The following is a 24346-nucleotide window of genomic DNA, read 5'->3' on the forward strand; positions in this document are numbered from 1 at the left end:
TCTTCCGTGTCCTGCACAACAGTCCTGCGTTTTGATAGAGGCGATCCAGAGCACTGTCTGGGAACACGCGTTCCTGCTGCTATCACTGGCTGTAAAATTCGGCGCGAACGGTGGTCGCGCGAAGGCGAAGTCGCGCAGGCGAGCGGTCGCGCGGTCGCGCAGGCGAGTGGGCGCAGGGCGTACAGGCGAACGAGCGCGTGGGCGAGCCGGTGAACGAATGCGTTGGCGCGATGGCGAGGGAACGCGTTGCCGCGTGGGCGAGTGAGAACGTTCCGAAGATCGTTGGCGACGTTGGTCAGGAGACCTGTAGCGCGAGGGAGAGCGATTGCGAGCAGTCGATCGGTGGTGCGCTGGCGAACGCTGGTGCGCAGGCGAGCGTTGACGCGTTGGCGAGCGATAGCGCGTAGGTCGCGCAGGCGAACGATCGCGCGAGGGCGAGCTAGCAGAGGGCGAACCCTGTCCTTCCAGAATCTCTGGGCGACGGCGCGTTGGAGACCGCATGCGCGCAGGCGATAAGACACGCGGGCAATCCGGAGATCGCCGATGTTCAGGTGATCGCTAACGCGTAGGAAAACCCTGACGAGCAGGCGATTGTAGAATCATCTGTGAACGCTGGCGAGCACGAGGGCGACGCGTGAAATCCTGTGAAGGAACAGTCGCCGCGGCGCGTTCACGAACAGGAACAGGAAGCGCGTAGGCGCGTGGGCGAACATGTGCTTTAGAAACACGCGCTGGAGAACGCGGGCGATGTTGTGCAGGAACAAGCTGAGGATCGCGAGAGCGCTCAGGAGACTGATGGCGCGCAGGGCGCCCAACAGGGACTGCAGGATATTCAGAGACCACAGGGGAGCGCTGGCGAGCAAGAGGGCGATGATCCTCAGAAGAGCGCTGACGAACAGGAGAGCGCTGACGATCAGAAGAGCGCTGACGAGCAGGAGAGCGCCTGTGCGCTAACACTGCAGAAGGGCGAGCAGGGGAACGCTGGCGCGCTGAGCGCTCTTCAGGAACAACAGGTTGAAGGATGTCCTCAGGAGAGCGCTGGCGAGAAGGAGGGCGAACATCAGGAGAGCGCCGGCGAACAGGTGAGCGCTGACGAGCAGGAGAGCATTGACGAGCAGGAGAGCGCTGACGAGCAGGAGAGCGCCTGTGCGCTAACACTGCACGTGTAAGGGAAGAATCCCTTTGCCCCGAAGGGACCGTTGCCCGTCGGATGACGAGGTCCCCAGAAGGTGAAGTTCTAGCAGGAGTAGGAGACCGATCCCCAGAGAGGTCTAAAGAAGCTGGAGCTGTAGGCTGTTTACGACGAGGAGAGTCCCCTTCGGAAGAAGAAGATCCAAAAAGGCGCCTCTTAACACCTTTATAAGGGGATGGGAGGCCCTTGAGACGCAGCGGACGGTGAGCCTTACGGCGAAGGCGGCCACGAGGAAGATCATCAGGACCATCAGTCCTCCGAAGGGGACCCTCAGTCAAGGCACTCCCCTTAGAGGGAAGCTGGACAGCAGACGAGCCCGTAGGACTCCCTTCCCCCTTTCGAAGGATATACGGAAGGGGGAGGAGAGCCGTCAGCACTAACATCACCAACTGCACCTGCAGAGGATTGCCCCGCCCCGTCGGAGGCCTCTGCCACCACGATGTCAACGATAGACAGAGGGTCTACCTCTGCTATCACCGGCGACTGCTTAACGGCGGCCCCCAACTGGACAAGGTCAATCAGGGCAACCCTGGATGGCAAGCCCTTAAGCCCCAGGGAAGCCCAAATCTGTAAAAGATCATCATTAGACAGTAATTCATCAATAACCTCCCCCGGAGGAGGAGGGGGAACCGCCCCGCTATGGGAGGCGACGCCCTCTCCCCCACCCAAGGTCGGGAAACAGAACTAAGGCCTGCGCTACCACTCGGCCGACTCTCCTTAGGAGCCGAACGAGGGGGAGCTTCGGAGGAGGTTTGGGCGACAAAAGAAGAGTCCCGAGAACCTTCCTCCTTCAAGGCAACCCCGGAAGGAGAACGATCTCTCTTGGACTTCTTCTTACGCCGGCGGCCAAACCTCTCCCACTGGGAGGCAGACCACTCCCTGCACTCACTACACATATTTTCCTGATCACACCGTCGGCCTCGACACTGCGGGCAAAGGGTGTGATGATCCGTATCCGTGGCCGACATAAAGGTACCACAAGGGCGGCCGGCAATACCAGGGCATGTACGCATAGCAATAATAAAGGTGGTCAACTTCTAACACACACACACACGCTGTAGAGAAAAAGCAGAAAAAAGATTAAAGGCTGTCAACGAGGACGATGGACAGACACGTCTGTTCATCGCCGGAGCCAAAAGTGAAGTGAAGCAAATCACCGGTGTGTGGGGGGGGAGGGGTAGCAAGCTACTCTTCCCCTACCCCCCGCTAACTAGCGCGGGGGTAATTAACCCTCGTTAAAAACTATTGGCTCGTCATTTCAGCTACGCTAAAAGGTAAACCCAATGTAAATAGCGTGGTTTGTATTTCGGTTACGGAACAAAGCAGTTTTTTGCAAGGACGTACCGGTACGTCCATGGGGGTAAAGGGATGAGTTTTGTGAAACGTACCAGTACGTCCTTTGGGGGTAAAAGGGTTAAGATCTATAACAAAATGATGACAACGTAATATTTTTTTTTTCATGTTAAAGACCAAAATCCTGCTATTAATTGGTCATATCCAAAGAGATTGGTTCATTCCAATAATTTATAATTTGTAGTTTTAATAATAATTTAAAAATAAGACATGAAATATACAAACTTTCTACATTTTTAAGAAGAGATCTGCAAGCTTCATAAATTTCAATTTCTTTATGCAGGCCTGACTTTAGTGACACCTGTTTTCTATTTTAAAGAGTTATGTGCTTCATAATGTATACTGTATACATGTATGGGTTTTAATCTTTTAATCTATACCATCATACATATTTATGTATAATTATATATACATATGAGCATATGCTTTACTGTCATTTGTATGTAAGATTTTATAAATATGCATTGGTATATAAAATATTAGCAAATATAAGAATGTATATGTATATACATGTACAGTTTACATGCATGTGCAAGTGCATACAGTATATGGGTATGTATGCTTATGTGAACACGAATATACTGTATATGGGTGTATATGCATCTAAGTATCTGTGCATAGGTATAAAGCAGTTGACAGGAATGTGACCGATAGTGACAGTCATAGACAACCACTTGAGCAAAGAGCTGCGACTTACGAACATTTATTATAAGCTGTTCTCTTAAGACCGTATGAACCCCTAGTAGTACATCTAGTCTAGCTCTATGGAACAGCAAATTAGGGAACTGGAGCTACTGACCAGCATGAAAAAGCTAAATAAATTAGCAATAATAAGTATAGGAGGAAACCTTCCGAAAATGTTTCAATGTCAGTTGCGTGGACATGTTCCAAAGCTGTTCACAATAGGGTGTTATTCTAATGTTTGCTCATTAAGAGCAAGCACGGAAAATCTGACTATCGCAGACGAGGACTATTGATGGAGAAAACACAACAGTGCTCAACTACTGTATTATTGGAGAGCATCAAGAACACATATATGCAGCTCAACACCACGAATCAGAATGGAGGCTCAGAGTGCTGTCACACCTGGACCACCATGGAATACTGGATGCCAGTTACCAGTACCTCGAAAATTCTTCATTGGACGTTGCCAGCTGTCGCCAGCATCTACACCTACTAAAGGATGAAGGTTTGTATTCACATACGAACAAACATGTACAGTACAGTACTACAGTATATTTGAATAAAACTTACCTGAGGGATAAGATATTCCCAATGCAGTAAATTCCCTTCGTTTTATCCATGGTTCAGAGATAAGGAGGCGTAAATATGATAGAACATTGTCTAGTCCTCCTAAACTGATGGCTTTTTGGTGAGACAATTTGATTCGATCTTCACTCTCCACAGCATTTATGTTGATTTCTGTGTCCAAATCAACAATAGCAACTTCATCATTGCACAAACCACAATTTTCAATATGAATTTCTAACACACCAATAAGTTTTGCAACAGGATTATTTAAACAATGAATTTTACAGTGATTTGTAAAATGATATTGTCTAAGCAATCTCTGTAATGTCTTTTCATACTGTCTTTCAAATTTTCTGTATTTTAGTACATCTTCAACAGACTTAAGTATAACTTTTACACTAACATTTTTAATGATCACAGGTTTTAAAACAGTTATATTACTTACTTTAACTTCATACTTGTTTTGAGTCAAAGAGGTTCCTTTATTATATCCTGCACTCACACAGTTACAAGCAATCATCTGGAAAGCCTGTTCGCAATATGAACTAGCCAAAGGAAAAGATCGACATATTACCACTTTATTTTCATCATATCTCACACACACAAAACTTCCTATAGTTCCTTTGATAAGAGAGAGACACTTAGATGGTATCAAACACTGCTGTCTATCTTCAGGTCCCTGACTCTGAATGCATGTAAGAATAACAGGCTTTTCCATAACTGAAAATTACCTGAAATGTAAAAAGTATGTGTGAAGATAAAGACTTATATAATGAGTTCCTGAAATAAATAAATACTTAAGATATAAAATCAAAATTTTTAAAGTAATTTGTACTTTTCTTAATCATACAAAGCAGAGTCCTTTAAATGGAATATGTTTACAGCTGGGATGGAACTTGGCTTTTAAAATATAAGACAAGGTGTCGATAGTTACTGGCGGGCAGCATGGAAGCCCAGGCCCCAGCCAACATAGCCACATTGACCCTCACTTATGGCTTGCGGGGTGGTTGAGACAGGAAGTAAAACTTATAGGACTCAGGTTTGTATAGTTAGGAAATCTAAAAATTACTTATTAAAAAATTTATCTATTCTTTCCCAAATACAAACATTTATTCTTTAATAGGAGACTCATCCTTACGGGGGGAAGAAGCCCCTATAACCATACTGGCTGGTTTAAAATCACGGGCTGTCAAGCCATTCGGACCTGATAGAGGTGTAGGAGTCCTCATTCCCACCACCTCACAACACTTTAGAATAGATTCCCATGGGTTAGGCTAGGTTTCTGTCTACAGACTGTTGAGGAAGAACCTACATCCTCAGATGGATTTAATGTCACAATTTATGGCTAATTAAATGTAACGGGTCTTACACTCTAGCCATCCTCCCCCTTGTAGAGATGATGTGGGAATTACTTCTACATCTGACCTATATAGTACAGTTCCTCAGTATAGAAGCTCACCTACAATGTTTGATACAGCAAATAACAGTACGACCGCTGCACCGCAATGGAGGGGTCAAAAAAAAGGAAAAGGGTCAGACACTACACCTCTTATCCAAGATTAACATTGCAACCATTAACTTAAACAAGACGCTTCTTCTCCAATAAGAAGCTAGGTAAGGTACACAACCTCTTGAGCAACTACCAAAAATCTTGGTAAAAATGTATCTAAAGATTTGTGGGTATACCCCCCATATACTGTACAGTGGGCTGTAAAAATTGCCTTGCACTTCCAGATTCCAGTCTTTAGCACTTGCACCACTGATAGGTTCTTCCTGAAAGATATGGTTGATACAATATTCTGACTGTGTGATTCTGATCAAGGTGGTCCTCTCATCCCCTTGTGAGAGCGCATGTCCAATTGTTCCATGAAGCCAGAAAAAAACTATAAATGTTATATAATTAGTATTTTTTCTAACTATAAAACCTGTAATTTAATGGAGTTACTTCTGGTCTCGTTTTCCACTGCCAGACCAAAAAATCAATTGGTAGGTTGCACCATGATGTGCTGCTAGGCAGCCACTGTGCATCACGGGCTATGCTTGTCTCAAGCATCTAGTCACAACACTCTTCTGGTTAAAGACATGAGGGGTGGCTGAGGCAGGCCTTTTCTAAATGACTCAGGTTTGTATGGCTAGTAAAAATATAAATTAAATCAATATAGTAGTTTATTCCCACTCGAATACAAACTTCTGAGTCATTTAATGGGAGGAAGTCTCCATGCTGTAGTAGGTCTGCCCTTTACCCCCAGATACAATTGTTCCACCTCAACATACAAACCTTACGCTCTTTACTGTAGAGTATATATTTCGACAAAGCTTGGATCCGTCTCCTGCCCAGATCTCATAGAGACCCAAGAAAAAGATAGGATCCTACTACTGCCCCTACTCGTGCCTCAAAATAGGTTGAATATAAAGGAACCCAATGCGGGCTTGATGAACCCGAGTGAAACAGTGACTTAAGAGACGTAACCACTGCTGGCTGAGTCTTGTAGAAGGAAGACTCGTCATCCTCCTCCTAGGATCCCATCGATCTACGGAAAAAACTTCTGCATGACGACAATGAACATATCCAAGGGTACCTGTCTCTGATAAGGAAGCCGGGATATCTCGCAGGATTTACTTCAACCATCCAATCTTGGTAAACTCGGGGTGAAATCTCGGTGGTAATGAAGGTCAGCCACCAACTCTGTTAGGATCAATCTGTCGTACCAAAGTCTTTGAAGAACGAAGCCGATTCTGACAAACTAGGTTGACACTAGGGTAAACCATCTCATGAGAAACTGCTAGATGCTCGAAGGTACATCCTCGATGATGGAATTCCAGAATCTAGGAGTAAGAGTCCTAGTGGTAGAACGTACCCAGGAAGTGGACTAACTGCTATGTTTAACTGTATGCCTTCTCCTCGCCGAGCAGAGTTCCAGGAGGTGAAGATGGAACTGGAGAATATATATATGAGGAACTGACAGAAGAGGCTTGGAAACCTCGATGAAAACACATTGCTCTGTCCAAAGACGTAACGCCTGAGATGGGCGTCCAACTGGATGTTCATAACGCGAAGTAAAGAGAGAATTGTCCTAACACTTTCACAGATGGGAGTAAGAGAGAAAGTGTATTCTCCCGTAGATGAGCTGTGAATTCTCTGTCTTTGTTGGAAAGAGAGGCATACTCCAAACTCGTAGAAAGGGACCTGCCACGCGGTAACCTCCTCGAGGACGAGTAAAACGGAGTTATCTCTTGGATAAGAACATCGTGATGCCCATAGCATCCATTTTCCAGCAACGACACGTCCATAAATCTTGGCAAGGATGAACCTGTCATCCTCACCTTGAGCCTCATACAGATATCTATTTCTTTCAGTACTATAAGTAGGGCATTCTGCCAACAAATGCCTCACTGTAAAGAGTACCATACAGTCATTGCAATATGGCTGTTATTGGCCAGTTAGCAGAAGCTCATTGTCAATCGAGTGTGACCCATGCGGAGAAGACATAGTCTCCCATTTTCGGGGCATTATGTTATACTTCCAAGGGGATAATAACATTCGTTATTTCTCCCATTTTATTTTCAAATAAACTATCACAATGCTTTTACTAATTGTTATCAATAAAATTCATAATTTTGGGTAAACAATCATCACAGAGAATGGGATACCTTCTTGGTAGCAACTCAGCTACAACATTCTTTGCCAGTAAATCTGCCTTCTCGTTTCAAGGTACCCCTGTTTGTGCCAGAACCCAACAAAATCAAACCGTTATACCTCTCAGTCCAATAATAAAAATCTATTCTAAAGTCTTTAAAACAAAAGGGTTACTGGGATTAAAAACTTTAAAACTTGAAGGACACTCCTTGCATCACTAAAAATGGTAAAATTACCCTCCTCCTCTGTTATTTTTTCAATAGCCGTTAGTATGCCACACAGTTCGGCAGTAAATAGTAAAGCTATTAGAGGAAGTGCACCTCTGCAATGAAAAGCATTACTATATACTCGAAATCCAATGCCACCATCAGATTTGGAGCTATCAGTATATATAAAAGTCAATTCTCTATGTTCTGCAACATGTTCCATAAAAAGAGACCTGGCTTCTAAATCAGTCATATTCTTTTTAACCCCAACAGAATATTTACAAAAAGATATCTCTGATAATTTCCACGGAGGGGTTGATGATATCCTAAATGGAACCTCCTTACTTAATAATATCAAGACTGGGTACCAATTGTTTCACCAGAAAACCATCAGGTCGAGGAGATTTTGAGCGCAACTCAAAGTACGTTGAGAGCCTTACATGGTTTACAGTCTGATAGGCTAAAGAATTGGGCAAAGTTCTATAGTTTCCTGTGGTCAATCTGACACCAGTATGGTGTATAGAATCTAAAATCTTTAGTCGACTTGGAGTGTCTGTGGATTATATTTCACACCCAGAATTCTTTTTTGAAAAAATTAAGGACTTGTATAACTTAAAAATACTTTCGGTCTACCACCCTAATGTTGGGACAAAACTTTTAAAAGATTCAGAGCCTCAAGACACTTTACTTTAAAGCTTTCGAGTGAGGAACGTATATAAGCCTAAAATCAAATATCAATCCTAAAAATCTAACTTCAATTGACCGGGTCTGGATGTACTCCCCAAATACGACAGAGATGGACAACAGTAGATTTGCTGGGACTTTGGGTTGGCGAAAACAGGAGAAATTGTGATTATTTAACACTTTCAAGATTTGTAAAAGGCCACAGAACCTAACAAACCGATCTAACCTAACCTAGTAGTTCCCAGGTCACAGACCTAGCAGGACAGCAAGCCCCAGGAACCCCCTTCACAGGTCACAACTAAAAGTAAAGCATAAAATGATATTTTCATAATAAAATAAGTTTTTGAACATACCCGGTAGTTATATATACTATATAGCTATACGTCCCTGACGTCCGGCAGAAATTTCAAAACTCGCGGCAATTGCAGATTAGGTAGCCGGGTGTACCACCTGTGCGCCCTCTAGTGAGGTACCTGGAACCATTCCATGATTCCTCAGATCTTCCATGCCCATAGGTCTATAGAGGGGAGGAGGGTGGGAATTAAATTATATATAACTACCGGGTAAGTATGTTCAAAAATTTATTTTATTATGAAAATATCATTTTTAAACATCAGACTTACCCGGTAGTTATATATATAGCTGATTGACACCCTTGGCGGAGGGTCAGAGACAGCCAACATTGTTAGAATTTTACTTAAGAGTTAATAAACAAGCTTAAGGGTTCGTACCTGATAAGGAAGCTGACTTCAATTAATTCTTTCATTATGTCCGCTTTCCTTATGAGATACAGCAATCCACCCAGGAGCTGTCAAACCGTTCTAAAAACCTCTATGTGACAGGACCTCCTCCAATACCCTTGTTCCGGGTGCTCTCAAGGAACAAATTGACCAACTGACTAAAATCAATGATTGTGGAAAACTGTTGCAGTCTCCACGAACAACCATAAAAATACAAAAGTTCCAAGAGAAGAAAAGGGTATTAGGATTATGGGAATGTAGTGGTGGATCCTTCCTCCACTACTGCACTCGCTGCTACGAATGGCCCCAGAGTGAAGCAGTCCTCATATAGAGTCTGGAAACGTTTCAAATAATGTGAAGCGAACACAGATTTATTCCTCCAAAAGGTTGTGTCCATAATGCTCTGCAATGATCTATTCTGCTTGAAGGCCACCGAAGTTGCTACAGCTCTAACTTCATGCGTCTTGACTTTTAAAAACTTGAGGTCTGCCTCACTGCAATGTGCATGAGCCTCTCTTATTAAAAGCCTGACGAAGAATGAAAGTGCATTCTTCGACCTCTGTAACGACGGCTTCTAGACCGAGCACCAAAGAGCTTCCGACTTGCCTCGCAACTCTTTCGTTCAGTCCAGGTAGAATTTCAGGGCTCTTACTGGACATAGGACCCTCTCCAACTCCTCGCCAAACGAAAGGTTCGGAAACTCAAAAGCCTTGGGCCAAGATTGAGAAGGGCGTTCATTTTTGGCGAGAAAGCCTAACTGCAATGAGCCGATAGCTTTGTTATCTCGAAAAACCAACGTTTTAACTAAAAGCATGAATCCCACTGACTCTTTTAGCTGTCGCCAGACTGACCAAAAATAGTGTCTTCATCGTGAGGTCCATAAATGAAGCTGAATGCAAGAGCTCAAACCTGTCACTCATAATGAACTTCAGGACTATATCCAGATTCCAAGCTGGTGAATCATGGTGCTGTTGCTTTGATGTTTCAAATGATTTGAGAAGTTCCTATAGGTCTTTAACATTAGAAAGGTCCAAGTTTTTGTGCCTGAATACGGTTGCTAACATACTCTTGTATCCCTTGATGGTAGAGGATGAAAAAATTTTGTTTCCTTCGAATATATAACAGGAAGTCAGCAATCTGAGTTATAGAGGTACTGGACGAGGAAACAGTTGACTCTGCACCACTCTCTAAAAACCGCCCACTTGGATCGGAAAACCTTGATGGTAGAAGTCCTCCTTGCTCTTGCCATAGCCCTAGTTGCCGCCTTCAAAAAACCTCAAGCTCTTGTGAGTTTTTCGATAATCTGAAGAGTTGGATGAAGAGCTTGGAGATTGTTGATGGTACCTTTCCAAGTGGGGTTGTTTGAGTAGATCTACTCTTAATGAAAGGCTTCTTGGAGTGTCTACCATCCATTCCAGTACCTCTGTGAACCACTCTCTTGAGGGCCAAAAGTGGGCCACTAGAGTCAATCTGGTCCCTTCGTGTGACACAAACTTTTGCATCACTTTGTAATGGATTTCGAACGGTGGAAATGTGTACAAGTCCATGTCACGAGCTGTTTGACGCTTGAAGTCATGTTCTGCTTAGTGCTCGACGTTGCATCCCGCTTGACGCTCGACGTCACGTTCTAGCTGGACGCTTGATGTCACGTCCTGCTGGACGCTCGACGTCACGTTAGCTGGACGCTCGACATCACGTCTGGCTGCCTGACTCCTTTGGGTTAAAGCGGCTGAAACACGACATTTAACGGGAAGTTGTAAAGACGTTCATCGTCGACAACCTCTCGACTAGTAGCCTTACGACGCTTGGCGTCCAGGTGTGAAGCTTCCTGACGCTCAGGGTCCAGGCCTGCTACTCTCTTGTTGTCCGCAGGCTGATAAACTTGCATGAGCGAAGAGAGTTTCTGTTGCATATCTTGCAGCATATTAAAATTAGGGTCAACTTGTTGTGGTACAGGAGACGTCACGTCTACCACAAGCTCGCTTTCTACGCCATTTAAAGAACGCGCAGAGCGTCCAGAGGACGATAACCAGTCTGATGGTGGAGGAGGAGTATGAACCGAGGTCATGCCAGGCTCAGACAACTATCCTGCAACTGGGTGAGTTGGACGTTTCTTGACAGTTGCCGCCGTCCTTAAAGGACATTTGGTAAGAGAGCTTTCTTCGGTAGAATGAAAACGCTCAGGACTGCTCCAAAGACTATAACCAGTAGCTTGCGGTGCCATGATAGGACGCTAATTGACCGTGTCCATCTTCCTCTTCAGAGGTCTGGAAGCTTGACGCCAGCCTCGTCTGGGCGCTGCGTCATCCAAAGATGACGAAAATGACAAACTTATAACAGAGTTTGTATTTTTCCTAACATACAAACCCGAATTCTTTACTATAGGAGATATTCTAGCGCGAGCCAGAAGGCAGGAAACCTTAACAAGGTCGTTAACGACCGGCCCGGTAGTTATCCCCCTGTTGGGGGTGGGGGACTGCCGGCCGGCAGCTACCGAGTACCTTCAATCGGATTCTAGCTAGGACTATATTAGGGGGCAGTGACTGAGGGAAGATTTGAGTAAAGAATTCGGGTTTGTATGTTAGGGAAAATACAAACTCTGTTATACGTTTGTCATTTGTTCCTACACTAAATACAAACCCTCATTCTTTACTATAGGAGACTTAGTCTTGACGTCAGGGTGGACGAAGGGTTCTCTATTCCTAGAGAAGATAGTCCTCAGACTAGACTCTATTAATGAACAATCTCCCATTAACTTTCTTTGTAGATCCCCAAATCCAGCATGACTGAAGGTTTGTAAATACGTAGAAACCAAAGTTTCAGCATGAAGAGGGTCGGGAACAAAACCAGGACCCTTTCATAAAAGGGTTCCCCTGACCTTGAATAGGGGAACCCTCGTGACTACGAGTATAACTTATACCCTGTGATAGGAGTCAGATAAGTTTCATACCTTATTCCATTGATGAGTCCAGCCGAAACTGGTCACAAACTAGGATACCCAGATGGGAGGAAGAAGAAAGAGCAGAAGATAGATGGATGTTCTTCTAAAACCTAGTGTACAGTAACTCAGAATCCTCGAACAATGGCTACTGTCCCCTAAAAGGGCGTAAAGGTAGTTACAGCATCTGCTGACCTGCCACAATAGGTCCTATAGAAAAGGTGTTTAGAGACCTATGTGTCACATCTGATAAATAGTAAGAGGTGAATGTAGATTGGCGCTTCCAGACTCCAGCTCTCAAGACTTGAGAGACTAAAAAATTCTTCTTAAACACCAGCGAGGCAGCCACTCCCCTAACTTGATGGGCTTTGGGTTGAGCTGCCTCAGGGTCTCCGTGAATGGCTGTCGCAATAACTTTCTTGAGCCAGAAAGAGATGGTGTTGCGAGAGATTCTCTTCTTAACCTTGTTGGTACTGAGGAAGAGATGATGGAGGCGTGGTCTGAAAGGTCTGGTGCACTTCAGGTATTTCCTTAGCGCCCTGACCGGGCACAGTAGCAATTGGTCAGTATCCTGAGTCGCCCTATTGAGGCTGGAAAATTGAAATTCTCTAAACCTCTCATCGGCAGATGAAGAATTCTGGGTTTTGGCCACAAAGCTTGGCACGAAGTTGAGAGAGACTTCCCCCCATCCTCTAGTATGGGTGACTTCGTAGGATAGACCGTGAAGTTCACTAACCCTTTTTGCCGAGGCCAGAGCTACAAGGAAGATGGTCTTAAGGGTAAGGAAGAAATCAGAGGCCCTATTTAAGGGCTCATATGGAGGCTCCTTTAAGGAGCGTAAGACCAGGGACACGTCCCAAGGTGGTGGTCTAATCTCCACTGGGGGGCAAGATCTCTCAAAACCTCGAATCAACAAGGTGATATCTTCTGAGGTGGAAAGGTCAACTCCTCTGAGTCTGCAGATGAGGCTTAAGGCTGAACGAAAGCTCTTAATTGCCGAGACTGAAAGGAGTTTCTCCTCCCTGAGGTAAACTAGGAAGTCTGCCACTAAAGGAAGAGAGGGATCGAGTGGAGACACGCCTCGCCCTCTACACCAAGCTGCAAACACTCTCCTTTTGCTTGGTAGAGGTTTGTGGAAGATTGGCGCAGGTGCCTGGACATGTGTTCAGCCACCTTTCCTGAAAAGCATCTGCTTCTGAGGAGAGACTGGACAGCCTCCAGGCGTGAAGTTTCAGGAAGTGGATTCTCCCGTGGGGGATACCACTGTGTGGCTGCGTCAACAGACGGGGTTCTGGAGGGAGGAACCTCGGCACTTCAACCAGCAGGGAAAGGAGATCTGCGTACCACTCCCTGCTTGGCCAAGCCGGAGCTATTAGTGTTAGCTTGCAGTCCCGTGAGATCCTGAGTTTGTTGATCACTTTTCTGAGCAGGCAAAAGGGAGGGAAGGCATAAGCGTCCAGGTTGTCCCAGGAGTGTTGGAGGACATCCTGGATTACTGCCTGATGGTCTGGAACTGGGGACCCGTAGCGGGGAAGTTTCGCATTCAGAGAGGTGGCGAACAGATCTATTGTGGGTAAACCCCACAAAGTTATTACTGTCTTCGCTACTCGAGGATCCAAAGACCATTCTCCACTCAGCACTTGGTGATGCCTGCTCAACTGATCCGCCACGATGTTTCTCCGGCCCGGAATAAACCTGGCTGAAAGAGAAATGTTGCGGTTTTCTGCCCACTGGCAGATCTGGACTGCTAACAGACAGAGGTCTCTTGCCAGAGTACCCCCTTGCTTATTGATGTACGAGACGGCTGTGGAGTTGTCGCTCATCAGAACCACCTCTCGTCCGCGTACATCTTCTACAAAGAATTTTAGGCCTATCCAGGCAGCTAATAATTCTAGGTGGTTTATATGGAGAGAACTCTCTTTTGGAGACCAAACTCCTGATGCTAATTTGGGGCCTAGGTGGGAACCCCATCCCTGTAGCGACGTGTCCGAAAAGAGTTTTAACTTCAGACTCGGGTTTTGGAGGGGAATGCCCTTTTGGGTGTTCTCTCTTGTCGACCACCAATGAAGATCTTGTAGCACCAGACTTGGAACCTCCACTGCCAAGATTGGGGGATCTGACTTTTGAGACCAATGGGTCTTCAGATGCCATTGGAGACTTCTCATTCTCGATCTCCCACCTGGAACCAGTTTTTCCAGAGAGGCAAGATGGCCCAGAAGACACTGCCACGACTTGGCTGAAGGTGGTAGTGGAGACAAGAGATGGGCGATGGACTGATCCAGTCTCCGAAGCCTCCCTTCCGACGGAAACACTCTCCCTGCCTGGGTGTTGATGGACATACCCAGATAGTTCAAGACTTGGGTCGGAGTTAAGCAAGACTTCTCTGCATTTACAAGGATCCCCAGATCCTTGCAAAGATTCAGAAGTCTTCTCAGATGATCCAGAATTAGCTCCTTGGAAGAGGCCAGGAGTAGCCAATTGTCCAGATATCTTAGCAGACGAATTCCATGTTTGTGCGCCCACGAAGGTACGAGTTCGAAAGTCTTCGTAAAGACCTGTGGGGCGGTCGAGAGACCGAAGCACAGGACTTTGAACTCGAAGATTCGACCCTGAGCCAGGAAGCGTAGGAATTTCCGAGATGTGCGATGGATTGGCACTTGGAAATAAGCATCTCTCAAGTCTACAGATGCCATGAAGTCTCCTGGACGTACTGCTTGAGTCACGGAGGCCGCTGTCTCCATTTTGAATAGAGTCTGCTTCACGAACTGATTCAGAGTCGAAAGATCTATCACTGGTCTCCAACCTCCCGAGGCTTTCTCTACCAGAAAGAGGCGACTGAAAAACCCCGGGGAAGAGTCGGAGACCTCTTGAATGGCGTCTTTTAGAAGCATGCTCTGTATCTTCCGAGCTAGGGCTTGCGGTTTCCCGGGATCCCAAGGGACCTGGGAGGACGAGATCGGGGGAGGAATTAGAGGAGGAGGAGAGTCTATGAAGGGGATGCGGTATCCCCAACGAAGCACCCTTATGGTCCATTGCATGGCCCCCATAGCTTTCTACCTCCTCCAACTCCCCTGCAGACACAGTGTCAGAGACTCCCTCTGGAGGGAAGGGAATCGGGCGATCCTTTGGAGTAGAGACTACAACATGGCCTGCCTGGAAAGAAAGGGAAGAAGTTGGGTGCCTGGACCTATCTGAAGATCTCCCCTCCTCCTGCGAGCGCGCTGGTTTGCGCTTGCAGGGGGGGGGGTGAAGACGACCTAGCTGCTCTCATTCCTGACGACTCGTTCGGTAGATCGCGTTGCGAAACCCGGTGGGAATCACGCTTGCGCTCACGCGAGGGAATAATCCCGGGTTCACGCGCGGGCGAACGTTAGCGGAGATGAAGGCGCGTGGGCGCGGGCGAGGGGGCGCGGGCGAGGGGGCGCGTGGGCGCGCAGGCGAGGGAGCGCGTGGGCGCGCAGGCGAGGGAGCGCGTGGGCGCGCAGGCGAGGGAGCGCGGGCGAGTGCTGGCAAGCAGGAGAATGATGGCGCGCAGGCGAGCGATGGCGCGCAGGCGAGCGATGGCGCGCAGGGCGTGCGACTGCGCACAGGTGACGGTGCGAGTGGGCGCGTAGGTGAACTGCAGCGAGCAGGCTCGTGGGCGCGATTACGTGCTGGGGAGTGATGGCGCGCAGGAGATGGTGCGTGTGTGTGCACAGGAGATCGATGGCGCGCAGGGGTGCAGTCTGGCGAAGACAGAGGGCGCGCAGAAGGACCAGCAAGCGTGGAAGCACGAGGAGGAGACTGCTCGTGGGAGCGCAGTATCTCGGAAGCCTCTGGAAGGGCGCACGGTAGGAACTGGAACCTGTGCGCGCGATGGTGCGCAGGCGAGGGCTGACGGGTGGGCGAGTTCCGAGGGCGCGCAGGAGATCGCTGGCGAGAAGTCGAGGGGCGAGTCTTCTTTCCTGCACCCAGATCCGAAGATCGAGGGCGCGCAGGCGAGCGATGGCGCGCACCTGCGCGCTGGCAAGCAGGAGGGGAGCGCTGGCGAGCTGGAGATCGTGGGCGCGCAGGAGATCGTGGGCGCGCAGGAGATCGTGGGCGCGCAGGAGATCGTGGGCGCGCAGGAGATCGTGGACGCGCAGGAGATCGTGGGCGCGCAGGAGATCGTGGGCGCGCAGGAGATCGTGGGCGCGCGTGGCGCGTAACAGGATCAGGGCATGCAGCTGTGCGCTGGCGAGTAGGAGATCGCTGGCGAGTAGGAGATCGCTGGCGAGTAGGAGATCGCTGGCGAGTAGGAGATCGCTGGCGAGTAGGAGATCGCTGACGAGTAGGAGATCGCTGGCGTACAGGGGATCACTGGCGTGCAGGAGAGCGCTGGCGTGCAGGTGAGCGCTGACGAGCAGGAGATTGGTGAGAGCGCTGGCGCGTTAATTCTGCAGCAGGAGCTCGCTGGCGTGTTGTACCTGGCATAGGATGTCTCTGGGTTGTTGTCTCAGGAACATCAAGAACAGGCGAGCGCTTGCGCACTATTGCGCGCGAGCGCGCAGGAGACCGTGGGTGCACAGGAGATACCTGGCACTTAAGGGACTTGCCCACATTGTGAGCAAGCCCCTTTTACCCCGAAGGGACAGGTGCCCGTTTGAAAACGGAGTGCGTGGGTGACCACAGTGCGTCAGCTGCCAGGAACGGTGAAGGAAGGTCAGCAGGTCTGGCAGGCGGAGGAGATCGCGAACGATCTGCAGAGAGGTCCAGTGATGCAGCTGCAACAGTCAAAGCACGGTGAGGATCCTCTGCAGGGGCCTGCGAAGGCGAGGAGTTGAAAAGGCGCCTCCTAACTCCCTTGTGGGGAGAAGGAAGGCTTCAACGGCGAAGAGGAAGACGAGCCTTGCGTCGGATACGTCCTCTGGGGGTATCAGGAACACCATCAGCAGTCCTCCGAAGAGGAGTCTCTGTTAGTGAACTCCCCCGAGGGGGAGAAACACCAGCAGGAGAGACCGTTGGACTTGACCCCTCCCTCGAAGGATGTTCGGAGGGGGGAACCAAGCCTTCAGCAACATCAGCACCCAAGGCAGAGGTTTGACCAAACTCGCCGGAAGCCTCTGCCACAACAACGTCGACGATAGACAGAGGATCAACCTCCGCTATCACCGGCAACTGTTTGACAGCTGCTCCCAACTGGATAAGGTCAAACAGGGCTTCCCTGGAGGGCGAACCCTTAAACCCCAAGGAAGCCCAAAGCTGCAATAAATCATCATTAGCAACATTAGATAAATCCTCCCCCGGAGGAGGAGGAGGAGCTGCCTCGCTATGGGAGGCAACTCCCTCTCCCGAACTCCGAGGTTGGTCAACACAAGTACGGCCTGCGCTACCACTCGACGGCCTCTCGGGAGAGACCGATCGAGTGGGAGCTTCGGAGGAGATTCGGGCAAGGAAAGAAGAGTCCTTGGAGATATCCTTCTTCAAGGAGATCCTTGAAGGAGAAAGATCCCGCTTGGACTTGTTCTTTCAGCGCCGGAAAAACCTCTCCCACTCGGAGGCAGACCACTCCCTACACTCACAACAAACTTTATCCTTATCACACCGTTGGCTCCTGCAGAACGGACACAAGGTGTGAGGGTCCGTCTCGACCGCCGACATATAAGTCAAACAAGGGCGGTCTGGTAATCCGGGGCATTTCCGCATGATAAAGAGAGAGGCCAACTTCCAAACTAACAACTGAAAGAAAAAGCAAAAAAGATTAAGGCTGTCAATATGCGAGGGTGAGAGCAGACACGTCTGTCCATCACCCGAGCCAGAAGCAAAGTGAACTAGTTCACGGTGTGTGAGGGGGGAGGGGTAGCTAGCTACTCCTCCCCTACCCCCTCGCTAACTAACGAAGGGGTAGTAAACCCTCGTTAAAAATTTAATGGCTCGTCTTTTCAGCTACGCCGAAAGTAATACCCTATTTAAATAGCGTGGTTTTTATTTCGGTTACAGAACAAATACAGAGAATGGTTAGGATAAAACGCAATATGCCCATGTGGGTATTGCATAAAAGAATGGATATATACGGTACTAGAAGGGTCAGATCAAGAAGAATACTTGAATTACGTGGGTAAAAATGAGAAGGCTTTATAAAAAAAAACAGTAATTCTTGTGTAAAACGTAATATGTCCATGTGGGTATTAGATAAAAGGAATGGTACAGTTGTATTAGGTCAAGTAGAATACTTGAATGTCGCGGGTAAACATACTTGAATGACGTGGGGAAAAATGGGGAGGGGTTATAAGGGAACAAGTAATCCTATTGGTAAAAATAAAGGAGGGCTGGGTATATGCGCAAGAGGGCAGGGTTTATGCACAGAAGACGTAAAACTGGTATGTACATACGAACGAATAGGAGCGAATACAACCGACCCGTACAATGTCAACAAATAAATGAAAAATGACAAATTCGAAGATAATTTGTATTTTTCCTAACCATACAAACCTTAGCTATTTACATTGGGTTTACCCATTAGCGTAGCTGAAATGGCGAGCCATTAGAATTTAACGAGGGTGTAATACCCCCGCGCTAGTTAGCGGGGGGGGGGGGGGTAGGGGAGTGGTAGCTAGCTACCCCTACCCCCCCTCACACACAGGTGAATGCTCCACTTTCACTTAGAGGTAGGTCTTGTCTTGGGGGACAGGGCTGGTGGGCAAATATATGTAAATAGCTAAGGTTTGTATGGTTAGGAAAAATACAAATTATCTTCGAATTTGGCATTTGTTCCGTAACCGAAATACAAACCACGCTATTTACATTGGGTGACTTACCCCTTAAGAAGCGTGGAAAGTCCCCAGCCATACTGGCTTTGACTTTACCCGGGGACTCAGAATCCGAGTGAGTTGCACTCGAGAAAAGGAGTCCCTGCACCTCACAAGTTCCTTGCCCCGCAAGGAACCGTGTGGCCTACATAAGCTTGTGTGTGAAGGAAGAAGTGTGACCCGTCCTAGGCAGTTGACCTGGAGTTCCAGAAGGAATTCTGGGTTAAGACGTTCCCAATACCACCTCGTCAGGGTATGGGGGACGCGACAGTATTGACTCAATACTCGGAACACAAGGAAGCATGGTTTACCTGCAGAGGTTCGAGGTCAGCTATGCAGAGACCAGGATGCTGCTTCCCAGTAGAGGGGAAAATGAAGAAAGAAGTAAGGGCTAGACATACTTCTTTCGTTCATGCAGACTAAAACCTGATAACAATGCCCTCAACCTTCTGCTACCTGTCCAAAAAGGAGCCTGAGGTTAGACCAGCTGTTGTGTAGCCACCACAGAGCGATAGAAACGTATCGAAACTCCTGTGGGTCACGCCCTGCAGGAAGCGGGCTGCGAAGGTCATTAGACGCTTCCAGACTCCAGCTTGTAGCACCTGCGTCACAGAGTAGTATTACTCGAAGGCGAGGGACGTTGCGATGTATCCGACATCGTGTTGTAGGGCGACGTGACGGGGGAGGGTCTGGATTCAGGTTGAGATGAATGTCCTTGAGTCCGAGCTGAAGAGGTATACTGGTGACTCTCCCCCGTGTCCTTCTTGTGCTCCCAACCCGGCTGCACGTGAGGACAAACTGCAGCTGTTCCCAAAGCTAACCTCTCGATTCCTTTACTGGCAAGAAAGAGAAGGTTTTGGGACATCAGATATAGAATGGTGACTCGAAATCTTGAAGGAATTGGACCGAAGGCCGGGACCCCAAGATTCTGAGACTAGCCAACAGCTCAGGAGCGAACCTGAATGTTGCCTTCCCCTATTCCTTAGAAAGGGCGGAGTCGTACGAGACCAAGAAGATTGCTTACACACTGGCCGCGGCCAGAGTGAGCAGGAGACTCAAGACGGAATACGATCAGAGGCCTGACGTAAAGGGTCTTGAGAAGATCTCTTAAGGGACTAAAAAGTCCGAGCCATGCTCCATGTTGGAGGTCTCACTCCGACTAGGGCAGGGACGTTCGCAGCTTCGCATGAGCGATGAAGGGTCCAGCGGGAAGGAAAAAGTTATTCCTTTAAGCCTGAAGGTCAGGGAAAGGCTGAGCGACAGGCTTCATTGCCGAGAGCGGAAGGAGTTTCCCCCCCCGCCGAAAGGCAATAAGTTCGTTATTGCTGGAGAAGAGGCCTCAAGGGAAGAGGTATATCTCCCACGACACCAACCACCGAAGACTCTCCACTTCGCCTGGAAGACCCCTGCGGATGACTATCGCAGATGACGCGACCTCCGTCCCGCGACTGTAGCGGGTTGTCTCTTCTTGAGGAGGAGGCGTAGTGTCTGCAGGCATGAAGCCGAAGCGACGCCCCGGCTTGTGAAAGATGTTGCAGTGTGGTTGTTCGAGTAGCCTGTGCCGTGGGAGAAGCTCTCCCGGGAGTTCCGTCAGGGGAAGCAGAGGGTCCAGAAACCGTTCTGCGTATAGTCCCAGTGGAGCTCTCAGGGCCATTGAAAGGTTGACAGACAACCTGGTCTTGTTGAGACCCATTCTCAACAGACAACAAAGGAGGGAAGACGCAGGCGTCGATGTTGTCCCACCATCACCGGAATGCATCTTGCCAGAGTCTCGGGGTCTGAGACTGGGGGGAAGAACAGCGGAAGCTTGAGGTTCCAAGCTGTCGCGATCAGGTTCCCCAGACCAGGACTTGCTGGTTACTCAAGGCCAAAGACCCCCAGGTACACTCTCTCTACGAGGCTCTGCTCGGATAGTCGGAGAGAACATTCCTCTGCCCGGAATGAGAGAGCCGATGGTGGTATTGAGCGTATCTCAAATCATCTCAGTATCTCTACTGCAAGATGCGAAGGTATGAAAATGCATCCCCTGCTGGTTAGAACACGCCAGTACCATGAAGTCGACGCGCACGGAGCGACTCGGCAGGAGCTGTAGGATCTGTAGAGGGGCCAGACTACGGCCCCTAAGCCTGCCTGAATGATGGAGAGGTATCCTTCAGGTCCTGACCATAGGCCTGGACCGGAACATGCCCCCCCCCCCCCTTTTCTTTGACGAGTCCGAGAACTGCATCAAAAATGTGGGGAAAGGACAAGAATATCCACTCCCATCAAGAGGTTCCATAGGTCAACACCCATTGCAGGTCTAATCGTTCCGCTGGTCCCATAGGGCCAGAAAGTCCGGTTAATCGTTGCTTTGAAACCACCGGAACTTGGGCCGCCCCACAGGGAACTTATCCTGAGGCGACCATTCGGAACTTTAGACGGGTCAATGAGGAAAAGAGAACTAGGAAACGTTCCAAGGTAGGGCTGAAAGCTCTGCTTGACTGAGAACAGGTACTGCGACTCTCCTCAGCCTTGCCACAGTCAACTGAAGGGAAGGCTCGGAGGAGGCGGCAACAGAATCTGGCGTCCCAAGGCGGTCACCCATCCAAGTACCGACCAGACCCGACGGTGCTTAACCTTGCTGGACGGACGAGAAGCGGGGTTTCCAACATGGTAAGGCCGTTGACTCAATATCATGGCTAGATACTCCAGATGTTGAGGCAGAAGAAGAGAAGGCTCCTAGCAAAATACCATGAACCCCCACTCATGGTAAGCATCCGGAAGCTTGTCCCGGCGCTGAAGAAGGTCGAACCCGAGCCTACCGGAGTTGACCAGACCTCCAAAAGGCGAAGGAGGCGGAAGCCTGCACCTGAGCGGCCATGAGGAAAGCAGGGAGAGTTCTCTGGGGGAAAAACCTGCGATGCCACGGCGGGATCGCCACACTGCATCTTAAGCAAGAATACCTGTAGTCTAGGCTGAATTCCACGAGCTTCCTGGAAGATGGATGGAATGGAAACTGAAAGTACCCGTCCTTCCGATCCAGGGCCTAAGAAGTCCTGTCGCCTCGTTACCAGTCTGTTCGATTCTGCTCTTCCACGATGGACGAAGTTTGTTCGACAAACTTGATCAGAGCTGAGAGGTCGACTACGGAACTCCCGTCTCAGATACTTCCTTACAAGAAAGGATCAACTGAAGAAGCCGGGGGGTGAAGCCGTCGACGATACTATGGAGGACCTTCTCCTAAGGCATGGATCATTCTGCCCAAATGGGCAAACTCTTGCCGACCCTATGGCATAGAGGTTCAGAGACACTGAATTCGCTGACAGAGACGGCAGGCGCGATATCCTTGGCTGATCACAGAGATCGTGCAGGAATGGGCATCGGGAAGCTGTCATTCGGATGAGTAACCTTAGGCATCCTCCCAGCGTGCAACCTGCAAGGGGAGTGGTGCCAGTCCTAGAGTTCGTGAACTCTGCCGCTCCCTCTAGGACTATGCCCCCCGGGAGAGCCTCCCGTGCCACCTGTTCCTGACAGGAGGGAACTGCTATTGGACACCTTGTCTTAGTTGTCGTAGCCGGTCCGATAACTTAGGCCGACGTGGCTGAAAGAAAAGAGGCGCTGGAGCCCTGCAGGGTCTGGAAGAAAGCGCCTTGGAGGAGTGAAAACGGAAGTCGACTTCCTCCGCACAACCGCTGTCAATGTCTCTGTCCTTGGGCACAAACAAACTCTTCTAAAGGATGGAAGGGTGTCTGAGGTTGTCGACATCCACGGATGAGACACCCGAAAGGAAGCCCTCGGTCATTGCGTCCAGATGGTCCAACATCGAGCTTGCCCGCAAGTTCGATACTTGACGACGAAACGCCAAGGTGCTTGAGCCCGAGAGGAGGAAAGTACCCATGACCTTCCTGTAGCTTCCTCGAACAAAACCTCGGGTTGCAACCGAGGAGGGAAAGGACCTGGAAGCCCCTTTCACGAGATGGAGAAGAGGAAGGGGTAAACCAGTCACCCCTTGGCTGAAGGAGGAATCTCAAACGGAAAGCCCCCTGGAAAAACCCTTCCAGGGAATGACGGGGAAGGGCTAACCCAGGTTCTGGAAAGAAAAATGTTGCTCAGACCTCCCTGAAGATTCTTCCTGCTCTTGCATGTGCCATGCTCTGCGTTTACGGGGTGAGGCCGTGTTCTGGAAATACGCTCCAGAAGACTCGCCAGGCTGGCCATGCTGCGAAACCCCAACGGGAATCGCGGTCGCAATCGCCCTGGCGCTCGCGCGATGGTAAATCAATGGTTTGCACGTGGGCGAACGTGGAAGCGCCCATGCGCGGGCACGCAGGAACGTAAACGAAGGTGAGCGAAGGAGCGCAAAAGGAGGGCGAGCGTGGTAGGAAGGGCGAGAGCTGGTGGTCGGCGAGCGATAACCCATAGGCGAGCAATGGATACTGCAAGAATTAAGCCGTCGGTCCGCGCGCCGGAACACCGTCGGTCCGCGCGCCGGAACACCGTCGGTCCGCGCGCCGGAACACCGTCGGTCCGCGCGCCGGAACACCGTCGGTCCGCGCGCCGGAACACCGTCGGTCCGCGCGCCGGAACACCGTCGGTCCGCGCGCCGGAACACCGTCGGTCCGCGCGCCGGAACACCGTCGGTCCGCGCGCCGGAACACCGTCGGTCCGCGCGCCGGAACACCGTCGGTCCGCGCGCCGGAACACCGTCGGTCCGCGCGCCGGAACACCGTCGGTCCGCGCGCCGGAACACCGTCGGTCCGCGCGCCGGAACACCGTCGGTCCGCGCGCCGGAACAGCGTCGGTCCGCGCGCCGGAACAGCGTCGGTCCGCGCGCCGGAACACCGTCGGTCCGCGCGCCGGAACACCGTCGGTCCGCGCGCCGGAACACCGTCGGTCCGCGCGCCGGAACACCGTCGGTCCGCGCGCCGGAACACCGTCGGTCCGCGCGCCGGAACACCGTCGGTCCGCGCGCCGGAACACCGTCGGTCCGCGCGCCGGAACACCGTCGGTCCGCGCGCCGGAACACCGTCGGTCCGCGCGACGGAACACCGTCGGTCCGCGCGACGGAACACCGTCGGTCCGCGCGACGGAACACCGTCGGTCCGCGCGACGGAACACCGTCGGTCCGCGCGACGGAACACCGTCGGTCCGCGCGACGGAACACCGTCCGTCCGCGCGACGGAACACCGTCGGTCCGCGCGACGGAACACCGTCCGTCCGCGCGACGGAACACCGTCCGTCCGCGCGACGGAACACCGTCCGTCCGCGCGACGGAACACCGTCGGTCCGCGCGACGGAACACCGTCGGTCCGCGCGACGGAACACCGTCCGTCCGCGCGACGGAACACCGTCCGTCCGCGCGACGGAACACCGTCCGTCCGCGCGACGGAACACCGTCGGCCCGAGCGACGGAACACCGTCCGTCCGCGCGACGGAACACCGTCCGTCCGCGCGACGGAACACCGTCCGTCCGCGCGACGGAACACCGTCCGTCCGCGCGACGGAACACCGTCCGTCCGCGCGACGGAACACCGTCCGTCCGCGCGACGGAACACCGTCCGTCCGCGCGACGGAACACCGTCCGTCCGCGCGACGGAAC

The 24346-nt window shown here is 50.2% G+C and overlaps 1 protein-coding gene across 1 annotated transcript in view; it reads right to left on the bottom strand.

Moving 5' to 3' along the window:
• LOC137627657 (ATPase family gene 2 protein homolog B-like) overlaps window positions 1–24346 on the bottom strand; it is a 449107-nt gene that overhangs the window by 418972 nt on the left and 5789 nt on the right. The window contains exon 2 of the mRNA XM_068358828.1: window positions 3800–4527. Within this exon, the coding sequence (XP_068214929.1) occupies window positions 3800–4514 (715 nt within the window). The 5' untranslated portion in view covers window positions 4515–4527. The remainder of the gene's footprint in view (window positions 1–3799; window positions 4528–24346) is intronic.

Source organism: Palaemon carinicauda, chromosome 2 (genome assembly GCF_036898095.1).
Source record: "Palaemon carinicauda isolate YSFRI2023 chromosome 2, ASM3689809v2, whole genome shotgun sequence".
In the NCBI taxonomy this organism is placed as follows: domain Eukaryota; kingdom Metazoa; phylum Arthropoda; class Malacostraca; order Decapoda; family Palaemonidae; genus Palaemon; species Palaemon carinicauda.